At 40.0% G+C, this 21,824-nt stretch overlaps 2 protein-coding genes across 2 annotated transcripts in view; one reads left to right on the top strand and one right to left on the bottom strand.

The window, feature by feature from the left end:
* The window catches only part of atrnl1b (attractin-like 1b), a 58,748-nt gene extending 47,467 nt beyond the window's left edge, over positions 1 to 11,281 (bottom strand). Inside the window, exons 1-14 of the mRNA XM_034860175.1 lie at positions 10,142 to 11,281; positions 6,932 to 7,015; positions 6,350 to 6,463; positions 5,982 to 6,110; positions 5,273 to 5,481; positions 4,299 to 4,473; positions 3,379 to 3,466; positions 2,639 to 2,894; positions 2,240 to 2,423; positions 1,973 to 2,127; positions 1,731 to 1,815; positions 1,236 to 1,450; positions 845 to 963; positions 333 to 465 (exon numbers count right to left, since the gene is read on the bottom strand). Coding sequence (XP_034716066.1) covers positions 333 to 465; positions 845 to 963; positions 1,236 to 1,450; positions 1,731 to 1,815; positions 1,973 to 2,127; positions 2,240 to 2,423; positions 2,639 to 2,894; positions 3,379 to 3,466; positions 4,299 to 4,473; positions 5,273 to 5,481; positions 5,982 to 6,110; positions 6,350 to 6,463; positions 6,932 to 7,015; positions 10,142 to 10,392 — 2,197 coding nt within the window. The 5' untranslated portion in view covers positions 10,393 to 11,281. The remainder of the gene's footprint in view (positions 1 to 332; positions 466 to 844; positions 964 to 1,235; positions 1,451 to 1,730; positions 1,816 to 1,972; positions 2,128 to 2,239; positions 2,424 to 2,638; positions 2,895 to 3,378; positions 3,467 to 4,298; positions 4,474 to 5,272; positions 5,482 to 5,981; positions 6,111 to 6,349; positions 6,464 to 6,931; positions 7,016 to 10,141) is intronic.
* Positions 11,282 to 17,705: 6,424 nt separating this feature from the next.
* Positions 17,706 to 21,824, top strand: part of afap1l2 (actin filament associated protein 1-like 2) — a 34,618-nt gene continuing 30,499 nt past the window's right edge. The window contains 1 exon segment of the mRNA XM_034860348.1: positions 17,706 to 17,921. Coding sequence (XP_034716239.1) covers positions 17,906 to 17,921 — 16 coding nt within the window. The 5' untranslated portion in view covers positions 17,706 to 17,905.

The raw sequence follows: 21,824 nt of genomic DNA, 5'->3' as shown, positions 1-21,824 counted from the left end.
TAAGCCAGTCAACGTTTGGAAGGGGGAGGTAAAGGAAATAAACTGCCAAGCCTGACAAACAACATCAGGATGACACCTTGAAAGTACATCTCTGCAAATAGCAGATGCTGTGTTAAAGTCCGATGTACAATACAGTGTACAAATCCTAATAGCAAGGTTTAATGATTATAAGTTTAAATATTGGCTTCAGGTCTGAATGTTACACTTACACAACAACAACAATAAAAAAGAATAAACCTGGACATCTTCTCGTGCAAGTGTGTAAGTCCAACGCCTTCAATAAGTGTATGTGCATGTGAAAATGTGTGTTGGGGGCCCAATGTCTATCCTACCAGGCAAAGCGTGGCACTCTGACTGATTCTGGTCCCACTGACAGTTGAGATTCAGCGAGCAGCTCTTGCAGTTGGCAAGCTTGCTGCACACATGCTCGTTCCGCATTGGACACTCCGTGAAGTTTCTCACGTTCTACAGAAAAGAGAATAGAAGAGAATGGAAAACACAGAAGGATGGTTGAGAATAGTTTTCAATTTACGATAGATCCAAAAAGTATGGAACTGTTGAGAGAGCTCATGAGAGTAAATATCTTTCACGGCTAAAACACAGTCCTGTTTAAACTACTATGCAATAGATTTAACTAAAATGTAAAACATGTGGACAGTATATATTCTTCATAAACAGAGAAACCATAATAACCTGAATTATCATTGAACCTGAATAACCGCAATTAACAGTGAATATGACCAATATTCCAAGCTTGCAAACACAAGTGTGTGTGTGTGTGTGTGTGTGTGTGTGTGTTTCAGAAGACCAGAAGTGCTCCAATGCCCCCTGTTGGAGGACTCACAGAGGTACAGTTGCTGGAGGCAGAGATGCATTTCTTGTCATCACACCACTGGCACCCGTTGGTGTTGGCTGTACAGCTGGCACAGTCTGAGAACCGGTAGCACCGCTCGTCCACTGTGACTAAAAACATATAGGGAGATGGACAGCAAATGGCAGTATTGAGTGTAAAATACGCATGAAAATAGTCAATAACCTAAAAGGAAGAGCTTTCTGTTGAAGTCATGAAAGGTTAATTATTACTAGTCAGAGCTAAAACCAAAAGTGCATTCATTAGTCCTTTAGAATAGCAAAGAGCCTAAATGTTAGTGTTGTAAGTGTGGAAGAGCAGATAGGAAGCATTCACTCTGCAAAAGAGAGAAAAGTTAAACCGCAAAAGGTGGTGAATTTCTCACCAGGTTTAGGGGGGCAGAATGAGGCAGGAGTGAGGCTTCCATTAACCATGCTGGGTTCCCAGGGAAGACAGCGGCCTGTACTCCAGATGCAGCGCACCCCCGGCCCAGCCTTTACACACCCTTCCTCTGCCAGGAAGGCCTGGCAGCTGGGGGGTCGGTAAACAAGCACATCGTTGAGCAGCACGCCAGAGAAGCCCCCAAACAAATACATGGACCTGGCAAAGAAAACGTGAGAATAGAGTTTAAACAAGTAGGATCAAAATAGAAATAAACTTGATTGATCTAATTCGTTTTCTTAACCTCTTCAGAAAGGTAAAAATTCCTTCTGCAAAAAGTGCAACAATTGTAATGATAATTGTGAAAGGCAGTCAGATGTAATTTTATGTTATGTTGTGACCTTGCTTAACAAGCAGCCACAAGATTAATGTACTAAAAACTGGTAGCGTCTGTCCAGTGTGCTTTACTCTGACTGCTGATTCCATAAATGAGACTCACCCATTGCTGACCACAGCAGAGTGACCAAAGCGGTTGGCATCCCTGTGCAGGTCTGGTTTAGGCAGGAGCCTCCACTCATCACAAGCTGAGGAAAACACAAAACCATATGTAAACATCTAGTTTGTCTTTGTGCTTATGACATAAGAAGGTTTTTGACAAACATTATTCAAGTTGCTAATAACACCACTGGAGAGGTCACCATTCAAATGGTCGCATAAAGTTGAGAATAACACAAGTCCTACCGATGTCATAAGCAAGGAAGTCAGCAGAGAAACACTTGGCCCCGTTGCTGAGTGATGTGTCGTTGTGTGTGTTGCCACCGAAGATGAGCAAGGTGCCGCTGAGGAGCACAGCTGAGTGCAAGTATCGTGGAAAGCTGCTCTCTCTCAAAATGAACCTAGAACATATGCATGACAAGTGTGTCAAGGACAAGAGTAATGAAAAAAACATGTAAAAAAGCAGATTTGCATTCACTGACGTGAATGCATAATGAGTGTGTGTGGATTTACCATGTCCGGGTGTTAACCTCATAGCGGTAAAGGTCATCAACAAGGCCATACTTGTTGGCAGGCAGTGCCTTATAACCTCCATGAATATACACACTACCACTGGCACTGTCATACGTGCTGCTATGGCCGTAACCTCCCTGGGGAACGGCACCTTTGGTCTCAGGCACCAGCCACGTGTTGGACACTGACAAAAACACATATATACATGAATCTTTTATTGTAGTAAAAATCTAACTTGAATCTTTTATTGTAGTAAAAAAAAAATGACATTTTGGTGTGAACTTCATATTTTATAGGTTTTAATTTATATGTCAAAGATGTCATGAGTTGGGGATAGGATATAAAATATATACAGCTCATAGAATGAGAAACAAGCAGTCTTTTTGAGATGTGACTCACTCAGGCTATACTCCTGAACGTTGCTGACGTAGCTGTAGATGGGGGAGTAGCCAAAAATCACCAGCATAATGGCCTCGCCCTCCTCTAGCAAGACGCAGTGGGCCGAGTGACCCTCCACAGCGTAAATCTGGGCCGGTGGGCCAACCACGGGGTTTCTCCGCTGCCACGTCCGACTTGGCATGTTGAACACCCACAGCTCGTCTGTCACGTTTGCCCAGCCCGCCTCCAGTTTACCACCAAACATATATATATCATCCTGTGAAAACGAGTGTTGAGTGTTTATACAAGCATGCAAAGAAGCTGATGCACAAAGTAATAAAAGTGAAAGGAAAAGCTGAAGTGTGTCAAAACATGTGGATAGATGGACCTTTCAAACAAGCCTGTTTGGTTTAATTCCTTCCTCTACTTTTCAGTTTATATCGCCATAAAGTTTGTTCAAGTTGAAAAACCATAATGTGGCAGACATTACTAATTCTCTTTTTAGTAATCATGAACATATGGTCATTAGAAAGAAAACATGTATCTAAGCTTGTATGTTAAGACATATACTTATTTAAAGATGACATGATTATACTGAAAATGAGCAATTTCCATTTGAATGGGACAGCTGCGGTTTCCTTTTTGTGCGAGCAAACTTTTATTGCTCTTTCTCCCCATCTAATTCTCCCTCCCTCTTGTTAACGTATCTTAAATTCCATCCGTACCCAGAGAGGATGAGGCCTATGTGAATGTGTGTTTACCTGGTAGGCAGCAAGTGAGTGGCCGTATCTTGGCACAGGGCCACTATTGATGGGAACTGTGTTCCAGATGCCACTCTCCAGGTTGTAGCTGCAGAGCAAAGCAATAGAACATTACACTTTAATGCATGACATGGTGCTGAACATGAAAGAGATTTATTTAACACTACACAAGTGTAGTTTGTCCCACCATGACACAGAAATCTAATTTTACATGATCAACTGATTCAATCACAAAAGGAAGCGGTTTCCTTCATGTCAAAGGTACCGCTTCCGTTCACAAAAAGAACTTTTGTTTAGCCAGTGGTTTTGCACACTTATAAACAGAGGAGAATTCATGTTTGTAGGCATTTACAATAGAACACCCTGTCATTACACATTGGTAATTAACTAAAAATACTTTTGGAGCCCAGGATAGACATCACCTGATGTTGAATAAACAGATGGATCAGATGGAGAGCGCATGTCCAGGCGATTCAGATCTGAGCCAGGACATGACTCAGCACAGAAGTCGGCCAGTCTGCATTTTATCTGGACGCGTCATCAAAGTAAACTAAATACTAAATTCTCAATTTCTCAAGTAAATCACCACCTATACTTTCACAAAGCATACCAATGAAAGATTAACTCCCACACTTGCCAGTTTTTCAAAGAAAAACAGGTGGTCCTAACACTGGGTTAGGTTTTCTCAAATGATTTGTGTGACAGTTAGTATTCTGAGAAGCCACAAACTTTTCCGCACTTCCTCCTTTACTAGTTTTGCTCTGTGAGTATTCAAAGTAACGGCATGATCAGGACTTAATCTGAGGATGCAGTGGACTGGACAATATACCGAACACCGGTTATTGTTAAAAAAAAATTTAAATTTAAAAACAAATAAACAGACATTTTGCTTATGGAAAAATCTATACTTTAGAACTTACTTGAGAATCATCTGGAAGGAGCTGTAGTTGAAGGTGTATCCGCCCACCACCCACATGACCTTTTCTTGCACCACAGCCTTATGGGAAGCTCTGCCGAGTGATGTGCCAAACGGCTTGACGCTTGGTAGAACCCAGAAGGACTCAGTGGAAGGTACAGTTAGAGAGCAGTCTGGGCCTAAGAGACAGGGGGAAATAACAGCTGATAGCTCATAGCTGCACTATTTTAAGACAAAGAACTACATTTATCTGATGCTGACTCTCTTTTAAGGATGGTATTTTCCAGCAGCATCTGACTACTTAGTGAAATGGCAAACATGCCTCTCTCAAACCCAAACAAAAGCATAGGCTAATGTCAGACCGCTACTGTGGAACAGATCGTACAGTGTCGTAAATCCTCGTACATCAGGATTATGCGCAGGACGAATATACCGACAGCCTCTCCTTAACTGAACATGACAGACAGGGAGGTGTGAATATGTTCAACTGTGAATGAAGGCCGTGCTGAAAAAGCACATGCTTTTGCTAATGATTCTTTCAAGTTTCATCACGTGAAAGCATTTGGTTCCCTTCAGCTGGAGGCTACATAATAACACAGTGTCACAGGGCTTATCAAAACGGTACCAATCAGCTTTATGACACAAAACAACACAGCTGTGCACACTTGTCTGCTAATACAGTGTCTTCATTACATCTTCCAACATGGTCGCCACAGCAGATATGGGAGGAGCAACAGCCTTTTACAACCTGTGATTGCAGAAGTGTGTTGAATATGATTCATCATTCAATGTTTTGAATGTGGTGCAATGATTCGAAGATTTTTCTACTATGTGTCAATGCTGAAAGTGTATGCTGACAGTGAAATAGCAGATACCATAAACATGTAATGCCAGAGCAACTTGGTTTTGTTTAAGCCAATTCTTTGTGATCTGAAAGTTTGAAAACATCTGTTGGGTTTAGACAGAGCTGACTTTTACCTTGCCAGCTGTCATTGCAGACGCACAACTTCTCCCCAGTGAGGTCACAGTAGCCGTGGTCGGGGCTGCCGCAGTTGTTCCTGCAGTACGGGATGTCGCAGGCCTCGCCTTTCCAGTACTTGTCACATTCACAGTACACTCTGCTGGCGGCTGAGTTACCAGGGGTGCACTTCCCATGGCCAGAGCAGTTATTGGGACAGGAGTTGATCCTAGACAGAAGGATGTTTTCATTTAGCCAAACACTATGTGCTCTTTAGGCCACTCGCAGACCTTTACTTGGAGACTGAGGAGGATTAATGAGTATCATCTAGCGTTTGGCAAAGAAGCGGCGGATAAAACGATTAGTAATAAATGAAAAACTATCAAGCAGGTCACTGTTCATTAATAGTGATTGTTGCTGTGGGTTTTAGTCCAGCAGAAAAGCACTTGTACCAGCCTTTTTTTTGCTGAAATGAGGGATGCAGAAACATGTTACCATCCATCAACTAGCTAGGAGAATTAAATGCACCACTGTAGTTTACAATAAATTAGACGCATCAATTAAAACTTGAAAAATGTCTCCAACACAGGTAATGGCCTGAAAAACACAAGCTGAGCAGAATTGCTTCCTGGTCAGAAATCCAAATCTAAAAATATAAACAATATGAGGTTTGTATATGTCATGCTTTGCCTGTAGTTTATGTTCAACTGTAGAGCCTTTATAACTTACGAGTAAAATATTTCAAATCCTGTCAGGTTGTATGCAGCATCGCTGAAAAAGTGTAGTAGTGCATAGCCTGAAGTTGTCTCAACCTCAGGAACCGTCTCATTTCCTCGTATCTCTGGCACGATGAGGCCACTGTGGAGACATGCAGAAAACTCACTGGCATCATTTTCTCACAATCACATCTCACACCACTTCTAAGTTACAGTTACAAACCAATAATTCTGCTAAACCAAGATAACCAGATCCATGCTACATTAAGTGAAGGGAAAATAAACAGCCTGAAAATCACATCTCGCTCCTGTTCTAACCAAAACATATTTATGTATTAACCCTAAATTGTCAATCCATTCTTTCCCTTTGGAGTTTCTTACCTGAAAACAGCAACCAGAGGGGCATATATCGAGTCTCCGTCATAGACGTACATATGGTCCCAACTACATTCTGTGGCAAAGTGGTTAAATCTTAACCGGAGAACTGCATTTGGACTGCAGAGCAAAGGATGAAATAATGTTTTAGGTTTCAAGGATGGACATTTGAACAACATACACATTTGTTTTCCAGGTCACTGCAGGATTCATATGTGGTTTTTCCCAGAATGAAAGGCTGGCCTCCCTTTTCTTCCTGGCAATAATGTTTCCAAACATCTCCGTCATCGCAGTGGCCGTGGTTGCCATGACAAGTTAAAGCATCAGCTGGTACAGAGATTCTTACTCTCTGTAAGATTGGTGATTAAAATGTACCAGTCAAAGCCTGCTAAACAGACAAACACTTAGAACCCTTTAAAATGCTACAGATGGCTGCTTTACATGACACTGTGTAAGCAACAAAAGTACACTCTCTTAACGGAGATGCTGACCTTTGTTTAATTAAATCAGTCAGTTTACGCTGCATTATTAAATTTGGCCGTGCATGCTCAGCTGCAGTAAAACATACCTATTTACAAGAATACTTACTAGCCCTCAATGAGCCAGGTGCACTTTGTTTTGTACTTGTAGTTCATTGGACCATCGGTGAGGTATCCTGAGGGCTCCGTCAACCTGAAAGATCACAGAGGCTGTACAGTTAGCACAGGAATATCTTGCCTTGTGTAGAATGTGTAAAGTCAAGTGCCTGAAATACATTTTAATCTAAAAAAAACAAAACAATTATTCTTATGGTTGTTCCATGGATTGGTATACACGTCATTATTGGGATACACATTAACTGTATTTTCTCGCTGGTCTGGATTTTTTGGCAGCTAAGAAAGTAGCAGTTTAAGTCAAAGACATTAAAGTAGAGGAAACAAGAGCATATTTAACCACAATTCATCATCTAGTTTGTTGTGTTGCCTGTCTGAGACCTCAAGTACATGAATTAAAAAGCAAATGTTTATATGTTGTTGTTTGGAATCTTTTCTTTTCGAAACAGCATTTCATAAATTGGACACTGCTTTTTAACAGTTAGCTAATGTTAGAAAAAATGGGGAGTAGGTAGATGAGCCTAAGTATATATTACATCTTATAATCATCCTCACATTGGCATTAGAAATGACAATCGTTGTCATGTCCCTAAAGCAGCCCTACAGCAACCTGACACCCCATCAGTCGTCAGACTGATTTACTAGGTGTCTTTTGTAGTTCCAGCAGCATGGAACAGACATTACGATGTTAAAACTCAAATTCATAAAGTATTTTGAGAGAACAAAAGTTGCATTTTCTCGTGAAACACCTTGTCTAAGGCAGCTCTGTTGTCCTGGTGCAAAGTCTTCTATAACATGAACCTATGTGTCCAACTTTAGTGTCAAAGATTCAAGATAAGAAGCCATAAAACTGTCAGTGAGCCCAAGGTCAATCTCTGTCAACCAAAAGATTCAATCATCGGTCTCTTAAAAAGGTTCCTCTGCTCCGTTCTGGCGTTGCCTCAAGTCTGACACCGGAAATAATTTTCAACAAAGTATTCTTCACAGTAATGTGTCACAATGATAAATTACTTCTAAATGGACATTCATCACTGTCCCATTTTACAAGAAATGTGTAGGTATCTCACCCACAGAACGATTGCGATGAGGAGACAGATTATCCAAAAGTAGTTTCCCCACACAGCGATGCTTTTTTCCTGATTGTATTTTGATAAAACTCATTACTTCATGAATCCACAAAATGAGTATCTGTTGGTTGATACCGTTCAGGCCTTGATATCACAGAAAGACAGATTCCTGGTTTCTTTATTTCTGACTTTGAAAGCTTCACAAATATTCCCTTTTTATGTCCCTGTCAGTTTTTTTGGGATGCATAACATGAGGTGTACAAGTAAAACATTACTTTAGAATCAGAGGTTTTGAAGGATATTGGCCTAAAGACAGTTCTATTTAATACCGATGCAAAGTGATGAAGCATGCATACCGTAAGGCATGATCTTGATACGTTTTTGTGTCAAACATTGTTTTGTATTTTGTATTTTTCACATCAGGAAAGTGTGTATTATAATAGATATGCTTGAGGTCTAAGATTAATAGTCTTTATGCAAAGTCTATTGATTGATATAAACACCCAGCTCCATGCAACCAGCAATGGGTTAGAGCCATGTAGACATCCAAGAATGAATAAATGTTTTATGGCGCCCCTTGGACTTCCCAGGGAAATATTATCCTGTACAGTCCCTGAACGTTTCAAGAATAGATGTTTCCTCCGTCCACGCCACTGTGAAATTAGGTCCTTCTCCATTTGAAATCAAACAATATAACCTATCATAAACAAGAAAATGTATCTGCGATGCTGTGTTAAACTTTTAAGATACGCTTGCACACTTGTTATGAGGGAAGCTACGACATGTTTTTACAGCAATGTGTAATTGATCACGCATTAACCAGAGTGCGGGCCTGCATTCCACTGACTACAGAGAAGCTAACAGTTAAATTCTCACATTTCAGTAGTTTGTCTTTAGTTGATGGGTATTTATTCCCTGTCAACATGCCTAATGACAACCCATTCAAAACCTCAGACACACATCAGGAGCAACGGTAATTACTGTGATCAAAGTACTTCTGTACCAGAGTGCACTTCAGGTGTACGGAAAAGCCATTAGATGTCCCTGTCAAGTGACACACTTAAGATTATCATTATGAAGCAGTTTGATGTTTTTCATCAGTCACTTTCCATTATTTTCCTTCTTTCTCCTAACTACTACAATATGTACACACAATCCTTAACTCGTCGTGATAGAACACCTATCGAGGGGTTGACATGGCCTTTACCTGTGCTGATAAGCACCTATCTTCTTCCAGTTTAGGAACAATAGACATAATCACCATATAGGCTGCGAGGCATTTGCAAAATTAGTTGCAGATGTCTCCTCAAAGCAACTGTAGGCTTGTTTCTCTGACAAAAGCAATTTATTTCTTTATGGATTTTATGTGCAAACGCATCAGGCCGTAAAGCAAAATAACCGTACATGTTAGAGACTTGGTTTTCCGGTCCATGCTCACATGTGCAGATTGGATTGTGCAAGATAACTGCACTCATTCCTTTAATCATCAACATCGGACATGTGGGTAATAATACATGCCTATATCTCCAGGGAACAGGGATAAATCCCAAACAACTAACTAAAAGGACTGAGGGAGGCTACAGGCAAAGTGAGAAATTTTCACCAAAGATTAGTTGAAGCAATTAGTCAATCCACCAACATCTAATCTGCAACTTTGTTGGGCTAATTGTTTAATTCAACGTTAAAACATTGTTCCAGTTTCTTAACTGTGAAGATTTGCTGCTTTTCTTCGCCTCTTGTGGTAATAAAGAAAACATGTTGTAGTTTGGGACTGCTAGTCGACAGCAACAGTGTTGAGCTCAACTGGTCTGTTGAGGGTGCTAGCGCCTTAAAAAACAAAGTTATGTTTTGAACAACAGTTCGGCTGGTTATTGAGGATGTAAGTGAGTAAAGGGGGTTTGTCTTTGACATGTGAGACAGCCACCCATCTCCCCAAAAACTAGGTGCACTCAGGTCTGTTTGCTGAGTACCAATAATCTCTACCAACGCTGTTGTGTAATGGAAAACAGTCAGTTACTTTAGGTGACTCCGGTGATTTTTAGATCTAAATATGATGAGAATATGTAAAACAAAGACACAGCATCAATCCGATGTTGGTCACTGATTAAATAAGATGTAGCTAGTGCATGGCCGCTTACTTGAACCTCCCTTGGCAATGCTGGCACTGGTCTCCAACCCATCCACGATCACAGATGCAGGATCCGTTGATACATTTTCCAGATAGGCAATTCTTGTCACACGGTTTCGCCGGGGAGGCGTGAGTGAACAGTACAAAGTAAAACAAAACATAGACCACCAAGTATCTGTTGATACCCCGCAGGTCGCTGTTGGTGACTAATTTGGGTCCAAAAAGAAGGAGTTCAGTCTTACATTTCCCCCCAGGATCCATTTTTCTGCCAGGACGACCAAGCCGAGTAAAAGACCGGGGCCTGCTGGAGAAAGCCTCGGCTATTCAGGCTGTTTTAATTATAACAAAGAAGTCCTGCATGTTGGTCGAGTGTTATGCATACTCACTATAAGGCTTAGCTACGCCTGTGTTTACAAAAGCAAAACGGCTAAGAAAATGTAATGTTACCAAAGTGTTAATAAAGGCTGCTTGTTTAACCGCATGCATAGATTTGAAGTGGGAGGAATTCCCTTCACCCTACCTCTTGTTGAAGGAACCTACCAAAAAAGCCGACCATCGATTAAAGCTAATTAAGCAGCTAACTTGCTGAAAACTGTAACTAGCCAATACATCATTTGTTAGCATATGTAGCTTATTTGTAGTTTGGCCTCTGCTAGGTATAGTAACGTTACAGCACTGATTCAAGACCCCTCTCTTCCAAATACCATTTCAGCAGCCATTTTAACGCGTAAACAATCCTTCAGACTGAAACAAGGATGTACATTTTAACATGCGATGGTCCTTCCACAAACCACTGCAATTTAGCTGAATCTTTGCCACAGACGAACAAAGGGGTTGTGGTGTTTGTAGCCCTGGACCTGGTGCGAAGGCTGCCGCAGTCAACATGGATGTGATGTGGGAACTGGAAACCTCTTGCCGACTGGGGGCATTGAGCAAATACTTTGAACTGTTGTTGATCCTACTGGTCTATTCCCACAGCAATTTAGGCACCTTCAAACGTAGACTTCATTGACAGCAGAGTTTTTCGTGGCGTCTTCTTGTATTCCAGTGGGGAAAGGCCCCTCTGTTACTCTCAAAACATCACTAGAACTGGCAGCGATGGATTTGCTAGCGCAGCGACACCAGGCAGTTCATCAGGTTGGAGAAAACTAAACACAGCATGCGCATGCGTACTGGAAACGGGTTTTAATTAAAGGTACAGTGTCAAAAACCAAAAAGCCACCAAATTATTCTATGCGGCATTTACAAGTTTGTCAGGTCAAAGATATCCACTCCAATACACTCCAAACAGTTGGCGACATCGTGTTCTTGTACTTTTATCTTGAAATGGAAAAAAATCTCATAAGCAGAAAGAGCACTTATTTTTTGATAAGGTAAGTTACAGTGGTAATGGAATTGACTCATCTGGTTACATCTTCCTTAAAGTCATACAGACTTTAAGGAAGATGTAACCATTTTTTATTTTTTTATGATTTTACGCTCGGTGTAAGTAATCAATAAGACCAGCTTTTTCCTCCTCCTGCACATCAATTTCCATTCATTTTAGTTCATATAATTAGTTTGATTTCAGCCTGTGCAAATAAACAACACTGATTTAGCGTCTATTGTTAAAATGTACAGCCTATTACCAATATATGAAAAGTAGCAGTAGGTGGTATATTGCAAATATTTAACCTATAACCTGTTAAAACAATACATTAGCCAATATGCAGACAAAATATTAGAAATGGACTCGGTTGTTTAAGACACTTTTTGCAGTTGTCGGTCAAAAACATTCCGGGTTGTCAGTCCAGCCAAACAGTAAAAAAAAAAGATCACACCTGTTATGCTATTAAATGAAAGAAATTAATAAACAAAATAAGAACCTGTTAATATCTTACAGTCATATTTCTTTTATATTCATGGCTCTTAATGTTATATCATTGAACTCTGTAACAGGAAGATGATGGTTTGGATGGTAAAAATGGTCAACAAATAATAATGATAATATATTAATAAAGATGTCTAAAGTTTTGGTTGGGTTCCAAAGAGGTAATTTTCACAGCTACAATTGCCTTGAACTTAACCAAAGCAGAGAGGCTGAACTGCATTTGCATTTGAATTGTATGAGATTTCCATTTAAATTTGTCTGGTAAAATCATGTTTTTATCCTACTTAAGGTCCTAGCACATCTCAGGAAATTTCAATAACTGACACTAATGGTTGGAGGAAAATAAATCAGGTCAAGGAAGGACAGGCACTTTTTAATAAAGTCTCCTACCCTTCCTTTGTTTGAGGAGACTCTATTGTGGCTGTATCAGATGCAGTACATCTCTCTGAGAGATCACCTATATCTTTGTTTGAGATGAGTCTTGTCAGGGTGCTGCCTGCTGTCAGCTGCCAAGCTGAGGAGTCTGACAGATTGGGGCTTTGACATAAAGCAGCAGAGAAATGTGAGATATGCTTCTGTTTGTGTCTATCATGCTTCCGATTCAATGGCAGATGGACCACGGCACAGTGTTGGGAATGAAAAAAAAGCCTTAATTATTCTACTGCATTTTCACATAATAGATCAGTTTTTACTCAACATGACAGAAAAGCCATCAATAACTTTTAAGTACGCACAATGTCAACATTAATACTCTTCACTTTTCATTATTGGTTAGTTAAAAGGATGAATTTATCTTAAGCTGTCCACACTTCTACATCAACACCTGCAGGTGGCAATGTTACACAGCAACATACAGGCATGGAGCCACAAATGCAAGACAGTGGGGAACGTTATGGCTGGAAGAATAGAGCAGGTGAAACTGACCAGAAGTTTTTGTTCAGACTGTCACAGTTTGTATTCATGCACAGAGGTTACTAATAACATTAGTGATGGCTCTGTTGTATCCAAGTGTCACAGGAAGCCATAACTTGGGAGACAGTCCCTGAAACGGAAGCAACAAATGGAATTATGCAATTGTTGTTTGTACTATTTACACCTCTGCTTTTTCTGTAACGTGTTGAAATCTTTTCTCAGGAAAAGGCCTTTGACTATAACCACATTTTTTTTCCATATCTATGCAAAAGTTATGCCAAAACAATGTTCCACCCTGGCAATAAATCATGTCAAGAATTTCCATCTAATAGCAAAATTTATAGCGTACTAGAAGGGATTTTTGTGTTTGATTGTTTATTCCCTCTTTATTTACAGTAAATCATTTATTGAGATACAGGTCTCTTGAGAGAGACGAAAATGGCAGCACAGTTATGTTATGAGCCAACACAGACCATATAGGATGAAGTGTAAGGAAAACAGCATGGGGTGAAAGACAGAAAACTGTAAAAAGAATTGATGATTTAAAGGGATAGTTTACATTATTACACTAAATTAATGTAATTTGTACAGCTTAGCTTCTTTTGTAAATTTAAAACAGTTGCTCAATTAGCTGAAGATGATCTAGACGATGTAGCTGCTTTCCAGACACAGTTAAACAACTAATGGAACAACTGCTAGGGCTCTGTGACACACGGTGTGACCTGTTGTCATGTCACCCACAGTTAATCTGCTGAGAGACTTTTCTGTTCCATAGCTGGAAGTCTTTGTCTGGAAATAATCAGCTCTAAAAGTTATCTTAAGGTTTGTGATATTTATAGAGACAGATAGACAGATAGTATTGAACCATACTGTACTTCAAAAGTCAATGGATATGTGCTGCATACATCCTGTTTGACAGACTTGATAAATGTTTAAGAAAAAATAACTTTAACACAGTAGTAGTTACAAACAAGTAAAGCAACAAGTGTATTTTGGGCACGTTACATTTACATCATCTAAATACCTTTCCTCTTCTAGATCTTATTTAAGACATGACGGTTAGGACATTAAACTTCTAAACTCTCTCTCTCTTTGTGTTCCCCAAACAAAACCCAAGAAGCTGTATACACCAAGTATCACCTTGATATTTTAACGAGTCATCCTCACACACTTTGAAACCTGAACAACCTGTGTTTATTTTCCACAGAGGTTACCATGAACCTGAGCACACTGAACTAAAAACAATATAATGGCGCTATGACTTAATACTCTTCTACTTAAGCCACGGGAGAGCCTCTCGACGTTTAGTCAGGTGCACGTACCTCGGTGGTGCGGGGAAACAAGCACCATCTCTACGTGGTGTAGTGTGTCTAAAGCCAGTGCCCTCTGCATACTTGGTCTAAATGTTCTTAAAACAACAGGGAGGTACAGCAGAGTCAGTGGATTCAACTTTCTTTGGAAATTCCCAGACGTAACAGTAAGAGGGGGCTCATGGTTTAGACTAGATTAGATGAAAATACCTCAATAAATGGGGGTCTCTTTTCAGGGTTTTGGTGGTGCATTATGTGTCTGTGTATGTGTGTGCAAACATGAGAAAGGCCCCTGAATCAAAGAGGGTCCAGTGTTAATTTAAAGTAGAGTCAGTGACCCTTGTCCTCTGATTCACAGCTGAGGAATGCTCTTTGTGCTCCAATCCATAGCATAATAGAGGAGGAAACCCTCTCTGCAGTTGCACCTCTGACTCAAAAATGTAATCTAGTAAAGTTCAAGTGGGTCTGACCCCCTCAGAAACACCTACACATACATACCTCACACACATAGGCAAGCATGATGACGGAAAATCATTCAAATCTGAATGTTCAAGACCTGGAAACACCTGTAAAGCCAGGGCCTTCCAAAGGTCTGCTACACAATAAGAATTCCTCTGCTGGATTAAAAAAGACAGTTCTTCTGCTGTGGAAAGACAGACAAAAGCTTGACCACCCTTGTATTGCACTCATGCTGAGACATCATGCCTGACTCACATTCACACTTTCACCATTCACTCAAAGCTATGCGATAAAGTGTAAAAAGAAAACTGTGACATCCGGCCTTGGCTTTTAACTGACCTGTGAAGTCTGAACAGAAATTCAGACTAATAAACACACTTCCAAGGTTAAGAACTGAATACTTATTGTAAATTGTTGAAGGTGAAAATATTTGTTCAACTGAAAACAAAAACAAAATTATTGAGCAAGGAAGTTAATGCTTAGCCTTGGAAAGTAGTTTGACGCACACTGTGTTTAATACATATGGTATTAGCATTTGTTACAATAAATGAAGACACAAAATCAAGCATTTCTTCAGATTGAAAAACTAGCTGTGCCAACTTTTTGAGGCAGCTTAGCATCCTGAAAACAAATACTGATACAGATACATTTAGCTGAAAAGGTGTGTGAAGTATGAGGACCTTAGGATGATTATTCATAATGCATCTTTGAGACCTTTACAAAGAATCCAGAGCAGGCTTGCACTACTGGCTTCGATGGCTATCAATTAACTTAAGAATACTCTTATTACTTAAGTTTTTTTATAAATTGTTGTATTGTTGATCCACACAATGGTTTCTGTGTGTCATCCATTTTCAAGTACCAAGTATAAGCTACTACATAGGGAAAAATCATAACAACACACAAATCCCATTGAGTTTAGTTTGACTCACATCATTGTAATTTCACATGAGAAAATGTCCAGAGTAGTATGCGGCTTTTGTAGCTCATATTCACACGCAGAGGCACACACATACAGTACACTGCAAATACATTAACATCAATGCTCATAAATTAAATTGTATCAATAAGGGTCCCCCAGTGGCGATGTTTGTATCTTTGGAGAAACTGGGTTGTGGCAGTACAAGTTGAAATCAAAGCTGGGAAAATACATAGCACTAGATTTGAACAAGACCTTCTCTGAAGTTCAGACAAACTAGTCATGGGAAAGGACTGAGATTCTCATAGGGTTGTCAGAAGAGTGCATTATTGAAAATTAGCGATGCCGCTAAAAACTAGCAGTAGATGTTTGGTTTTTTAAATAGCATGAGTTCGATAGTCTTTTCAGAGATCTTTAAACCTTGGCACAGAGAGAAGGACAAAGCAACATCACCTCTGGTAAATTTACTATTTATGATAATTCCTCATTAAACGCATGAGACGAGAAAGGCAAGATTTGCATTTGGATGTATTAATGATCCAGGGAAGAACCTCCATTTGTCACAATTTTTGTGCAAAATTTCAGCAGCAAGCACTCACAATACTGTACATCAGGGAAGTCTTCATTTCTGATCTCAGCCTCTGCTGTGTTGAGTTTGGATCTTGGCTTATCTGACCCTGATGGCTGGTGACTTCTTCAGGGTGCCAGTTCTGACCATTGAGCTAGGAGCCGCAGCACCCTGGGACCCTGACTGTAGAAAACAAAACAGGAGGATGGATGAATATGTAAGATGTTGAAAAACTGAACCCTCTTTCATGACAAAAAAGTCACTTTTTTGTTATTGACAGTTATTTTTCTTTCTTTTTTACATACAAAAAATACAATTTGCAACATGACCCCCCTGACACAGCACCAACAATATCCAAGACTATCCAACAAAATACTAACAAAATAGACAATAAGCCGTAAACCAAATCAACATATGTATAAATGACCACACCTATAAGCCCATCATACATGTCTTTCCCCAGCACAAAGCTTTCTAGCAGCCCTCCAAGAAAGCTCAGGTACTTTCCCCAATTTCTAGTATAGCCATCCAATCTGTCAAACTGTTTATAATATGATTCTTTTTCAAATGCAGCAACACTAGCTATCTTAAAAATTATCACTCTTATGTAACAAACCTTGACGCTTAGACATGATGTGATCAATCAATCGCATATCCTTACCAAGGCCTTAAAGAGGGTCACTTGGAATCTAACAGACATGTGCTTTAAAAAGTCACCTGTAGGCTATGTCACCTGTCAGAATGCATAATAAAGTATCCTGTCTGCTGCCATTATATTATAGATAGTCTATCATTAACCAGCTTCAGGTGACATCACAGAACTACCACTTGATTTTTTTCTAGCTTCAGTCAATGTTGGGTGTGACTGGTGCAACAGTAACTAACCGTGACCAAGTGGACTTTTACTACTCATCCGTGTAGTTGCATTGATTGCGCCTGCGCCCTGTATACCCTATGTTAAAACAGAAAACCTCAGCCAAGTGGGGGCTTTAAACCCATGAATGCACGCCATGCGCTCTAATCATCTTCTGGAGCATGTTGCGTTTCTCTGCGTTACATCCACCTAAAATCCCCCTCGGAGGTGCGTGAAAGAAGACAGGCCATAGGCTGCACGAGCCATAACTGTACATGGATAATGATATCTATAGCCTACCATGTACAAAGTGTTGTCCTCAATCAGACACCATTTCCTGTTTCTGTCTGATTATATACCCCTGATTTGCGGAGAACTGTGTTATGACAATTTAAATGCAAAATAGGGCTAATCTTTACATCTCACAGAAATCGCGCAATTATTTAGTATCATCAATAACAGATGTGTTTTTAACCAAGATGTAAGGGTTGATTCATAGCAGGAAAATAATAAAATTGAACCTGATTAGAAGATAACAACAGTAGATAGACTTCCTAGGGAAAAGTGAAAACTCTTCAACGCTTTGTTATGGGACCCACGGGAGTCTCTGAAGGACACCTGGAGGTCCCTTAATTCCATAGAAGAGGATGAGCGAGCTGCAGTGTGGATGCTGATACGAGGGGAGGTGCGGCCAAACTAGATTAGGAAGACGAGCGCTGTTGTTCCCTCAGACCTCAGTGTGTCTGGTCTGAAGCCAGCAGCCAGCCACTCAGCGGCTATTGCTGAAAAGCGACGGAAGGAGCGACTTGTCCGCAAACTTTTGGGATTGTTTGTTTTTATGAGAGGAGAAAAGCAAGGGACACGAAAGTGAAACAGCTCAGGAATGGAGAAGCACAAAGGTAAAACGAGTTTTTTTTTTCCTCTAACTTTGTGTCAAAAACACAAACTGCTCACTTCCCGAGTGTCTCCATGTCCTCGCTGACAATGCATCTTTATGAGAATGACTTTACATCTAATGCAACCGTTTTTAATGATACGTTTTTTTGTTCTATACACCAAATTGGGACATACAGATGTTGGCTGCATTACAGTAATTTGCATGTTGCCAGAGCCGGATAGAAAGACACCCAATCTGATGTTTTGGCTTCCAAAAAAAAGGTTTGGAACACCACCATGGACATATGTACATTTGATCTGATCTGTGGCTGGTGAGTGCTGAAAGAAGCATTGTTTCACACACTGGCTTGGACCTCGTCACCTGCCACTAATACTGATTATTCAATTTCCTCTGTGGGTGGGTTATAGGTAGCCTACCAAAATAGACAGACTGTCTTTATGAAACTAGTAAGCTTCCTCTGGGCAGTTGAACGCACCCTGTGTATATGAAGAACTGCCTTGCCATCCAAGTGGGCTCTATAAAATAGTTTACACTGTGGCCACTGATGAATTGCAATAGCAGCAACATTGTTCTCACAGCATTCCTCATATTCCTGTGGTTATTTGCCCACGAGGAATGAGCAAGGCCGTTTAATACTTCCTGATTGACATAAACAAAGAGTTTGTCATTGAAATGTTTGGCCATGCAGTTCACATCACATTGCTGTCAGATAGAAAACTTTTTTGCCATTAGATTTATTATCAATACTGCTATTATTATATTATAATTAACCTATACTGTAGCCCTTTAAAACAAACCCAGATTCTGTTTAGCCAACTTTCCTGATATTCTGATTGCTCTTGTTACTGTGGCAAGGTGTTTGAAAATAATCTGCAACACTTCAGGAGTAAATTGAGTTGAGACGGACAAATGTTTTGTCATATGAGCAATTATCATAGATAGACAGACGTACACAAACAGTAAGCATAGACCTTTTCACATTGACACATAGACATAGACATTGGCACATTGGCACATAGACAGAGACATTGGCACATTGGCACATTGACACATGGACATAGACAGTAGACATAGACATAGGCATTGGCACATAGACAGTAAGCATGTCAACCTAATTTTGTCACAAATGGAGCCCTATAAGGCATCAACACATTTTGAAATTCTTGATGCAGCATTCCTCTTCTCCAGCTGACCAGACGGTCCAGTCTGTTTACTCCCACACTCTGTCAAAATAAATGTTGTTGCAAAGTGTTGCAATTTGTTTATTCATCTATTTGTTACACTTTGAGCTGACACAATGAATGAAATAATTAATCAGAGATCTGCATGTTTGAGTCATATTCATGCAAAAATGTCAAATATTCTCTGGTTCCAGCTTCTTAAATGTGAAGGTTGTGCGTTATCTCTTTGTTCTATGATTGTAAATGTAATAGCTTTGCGTCTTGGTAATTTTAATGGACTTGTTCTTCTTTCTGACATTTTATAGGCTAGATTAAACCCTAAGTCGGTTGAAAAGTAAGATCCCAACCAAAAACTACTCCTATAATGATTAACAACAAAAAGTTGCACCCCTAATCACATGTAATATATCAGCATACATCAATTGATGCATCTTACGTAATGTCATGTTTCAGAATGTATAAGCTTGATTGTCCACTGGTGGAGCTACATTTTTGATTTGACTGTATCCTTAACACTTTAGATTGTTGAAGCTAAATTGGAATGGATTGCCTATACGGCATGTTACTGTATTTTAAATGAAGGTTATCATCGCAACATAAATTTGTTTCTAATCAACTCATAAGGCTTTGAACGCTTAGGGATTGGTTGCTCCAATTACACGCCCCAGACATTTTTGCAGGGCATGTAGAGACCTAGGTAATGAATGTGTAATTCATAAGAAAAAGGGAGAGGGCAGGTGAAGTGATGCAGGGAAGCATCCCACACCTGGTAGTTACATTGTGCAGAGAATGAGCCGGTGTGTGGGGATGAAATAAGGACTGGAGTGTACTCTTTTGGCAGCTGTAAGCAGCAGCACCAGGTCACTAAATTAAATATAACAACCACAGGCAGCGAGTGGAGGAGGTACTGTACAGTGAAGGGGAACCTGGAAAAATTCAGGGAAGCCAATGACAAAGAGAGGCATTGTTTAGTTTCCTCGACACGCTCTGTTTTTCTCAAACCGGATTTATGCAGGTTTCATTCCAAAGAAACAACTTTCAGCGGGTCATGTCACTGATTCTCACACCTTTTGCCAAAGATAGGGATCAAATTACTGAAACCACCAGGAGCTGTGTATGGTTTGAAAGACCTTTGGGCTGCGATAAGACATGTTTGAGGATCATTTTTTGCAGCAGAGGACTTAAAGCAGCTCAGCAAAGAAATAAAAGGAGCATTTTTCAAAGCAATTATTGTCTCATTGGCAACTTCCCCCATTAATACATACTTAATAATTAAAAGTGTAATTTCCCTAAATATCCACATAAAGGGAATGGAAATGTTTGTTTATTGTTTTAGCAGATCCTTTCCAGTATTTATTATCTTGCTTTACTTGTCAATCAGCGCCTTCCATCTAATGCCCTTGCTGGTTTTGCTTTCCGTGTTATCATTAATCCCACCAGTTTCTGGATAAAGCATGTCTGTGTTGAATTCACTGTACGCGTTCTTTGCAGCTGGGTTTCACCCAGATAAACAGTGAAGGGGACTTGATGACGGCTTATGTTCTTGCCTCCAGCGTCTTCTCCAATAATAATCTGATTCTGTGATCACTGCCAAAATAAAATATAAGATAAATGCAGACAGACTGTCAGTTGTGTTCCAATTGGTAATTGACCCACAATAAAATGGTTTCCTATCTGTATAGTGTCCTGTAGTTAGGAAGGTTTGTATTGGATTAAAACATTCACACAATATAGTTCAATTACAGTTTCCAACCTTCAGTAGCACCATTTCTATGGTTACGCTTTTAAACCATAAAATGTTTGTGTGCACTGTATTATTTGATGTAGTGTCAAAAAGCAGTTGTTACTGAAAAGTTATTTTCATTTTTATTAGCATGTGTATTCCATACTGGCAGCGCTTTCAGAGCTGGTCTTTTAAAAAGCCTACACTCTGTGAACGGCATGTCAATCAAAATGACTCTATGTCAAAATAAAGTGCAGTTTGAGTATTATCAGTTGAAATTTAGAGTTTCAAATGGACATTTTAGTTCAGAATGACAGCGTGTTACAGAGTCAGTTGGTTAAGTTGGTTTGACCTCCCATGAGCTCGGAAGAGGTAGGCTAAGACATAGGCCATCGGGGCTGGCTGGTGTGTGTGTGTGTATGTGTGTGTGTATGTGTATGTGTGTGTGTGTGTCATTGGCAGTACTTGCCAATGGGGAAGTGAGTTGAGTGTGAGTAATTCAGGAAGCTAGACTGGGCTATAAAAATGATGAAAAGAAAGACGGTCTTCCTGATCTGTGGCAGTGCAGTGCTTCATGTGAGTTTGGCCCTTTTTCACCCTCTGGGTCTCGCTCTTGTTCATTTACAACACATGAAACGTGGCTTTGTTTATTGGATACAGGAGCTCTGGATCAGAATGTGTTTTTATTTCCTCACCAGGTACTCTTTTGAAGAAAATGGTATTTAGAACAGGAGCTTACTCTCTTGTAATCACACACATGTGCACACTCACTAGTTCTTACTTTCCCTGCAGCCCTCCTGGCCACTTATCTGTGGGATAATAACTAGCACAGAGGCTTTTATGTGGATGACTCTGAGGCGGCATTGCTAGTTAGTTTTTTATTTGTCAGCATCTGCTTCCAGTCTGTCGCTTTCTTTCTCATCAGGCCAAGACTCTGGAGACTTGTAAAGCTTCACTTTTACTTACAAATTCATCTGCATGGTATACACATGCATGTACC

The sequence above is a fragment of the Etheostoma cragini genome, chromosome 21 (genome assembly GCF_013103735.1).
Source record: "Etheostoma cragini isolate CJK2018 chromosome 21, CSU_Ecrag_1.0, whole genome shotgun sequence".
Taxonomy (NCBI): Eukaryota; Metazoa; Chordata; class Actinopteri; order Perciformes; family Percidae; genus Etheostoma; species Etheostoma cragini.
This window is presented reverse-complemented; position numbering and strand designations above follow the sequence as displayed.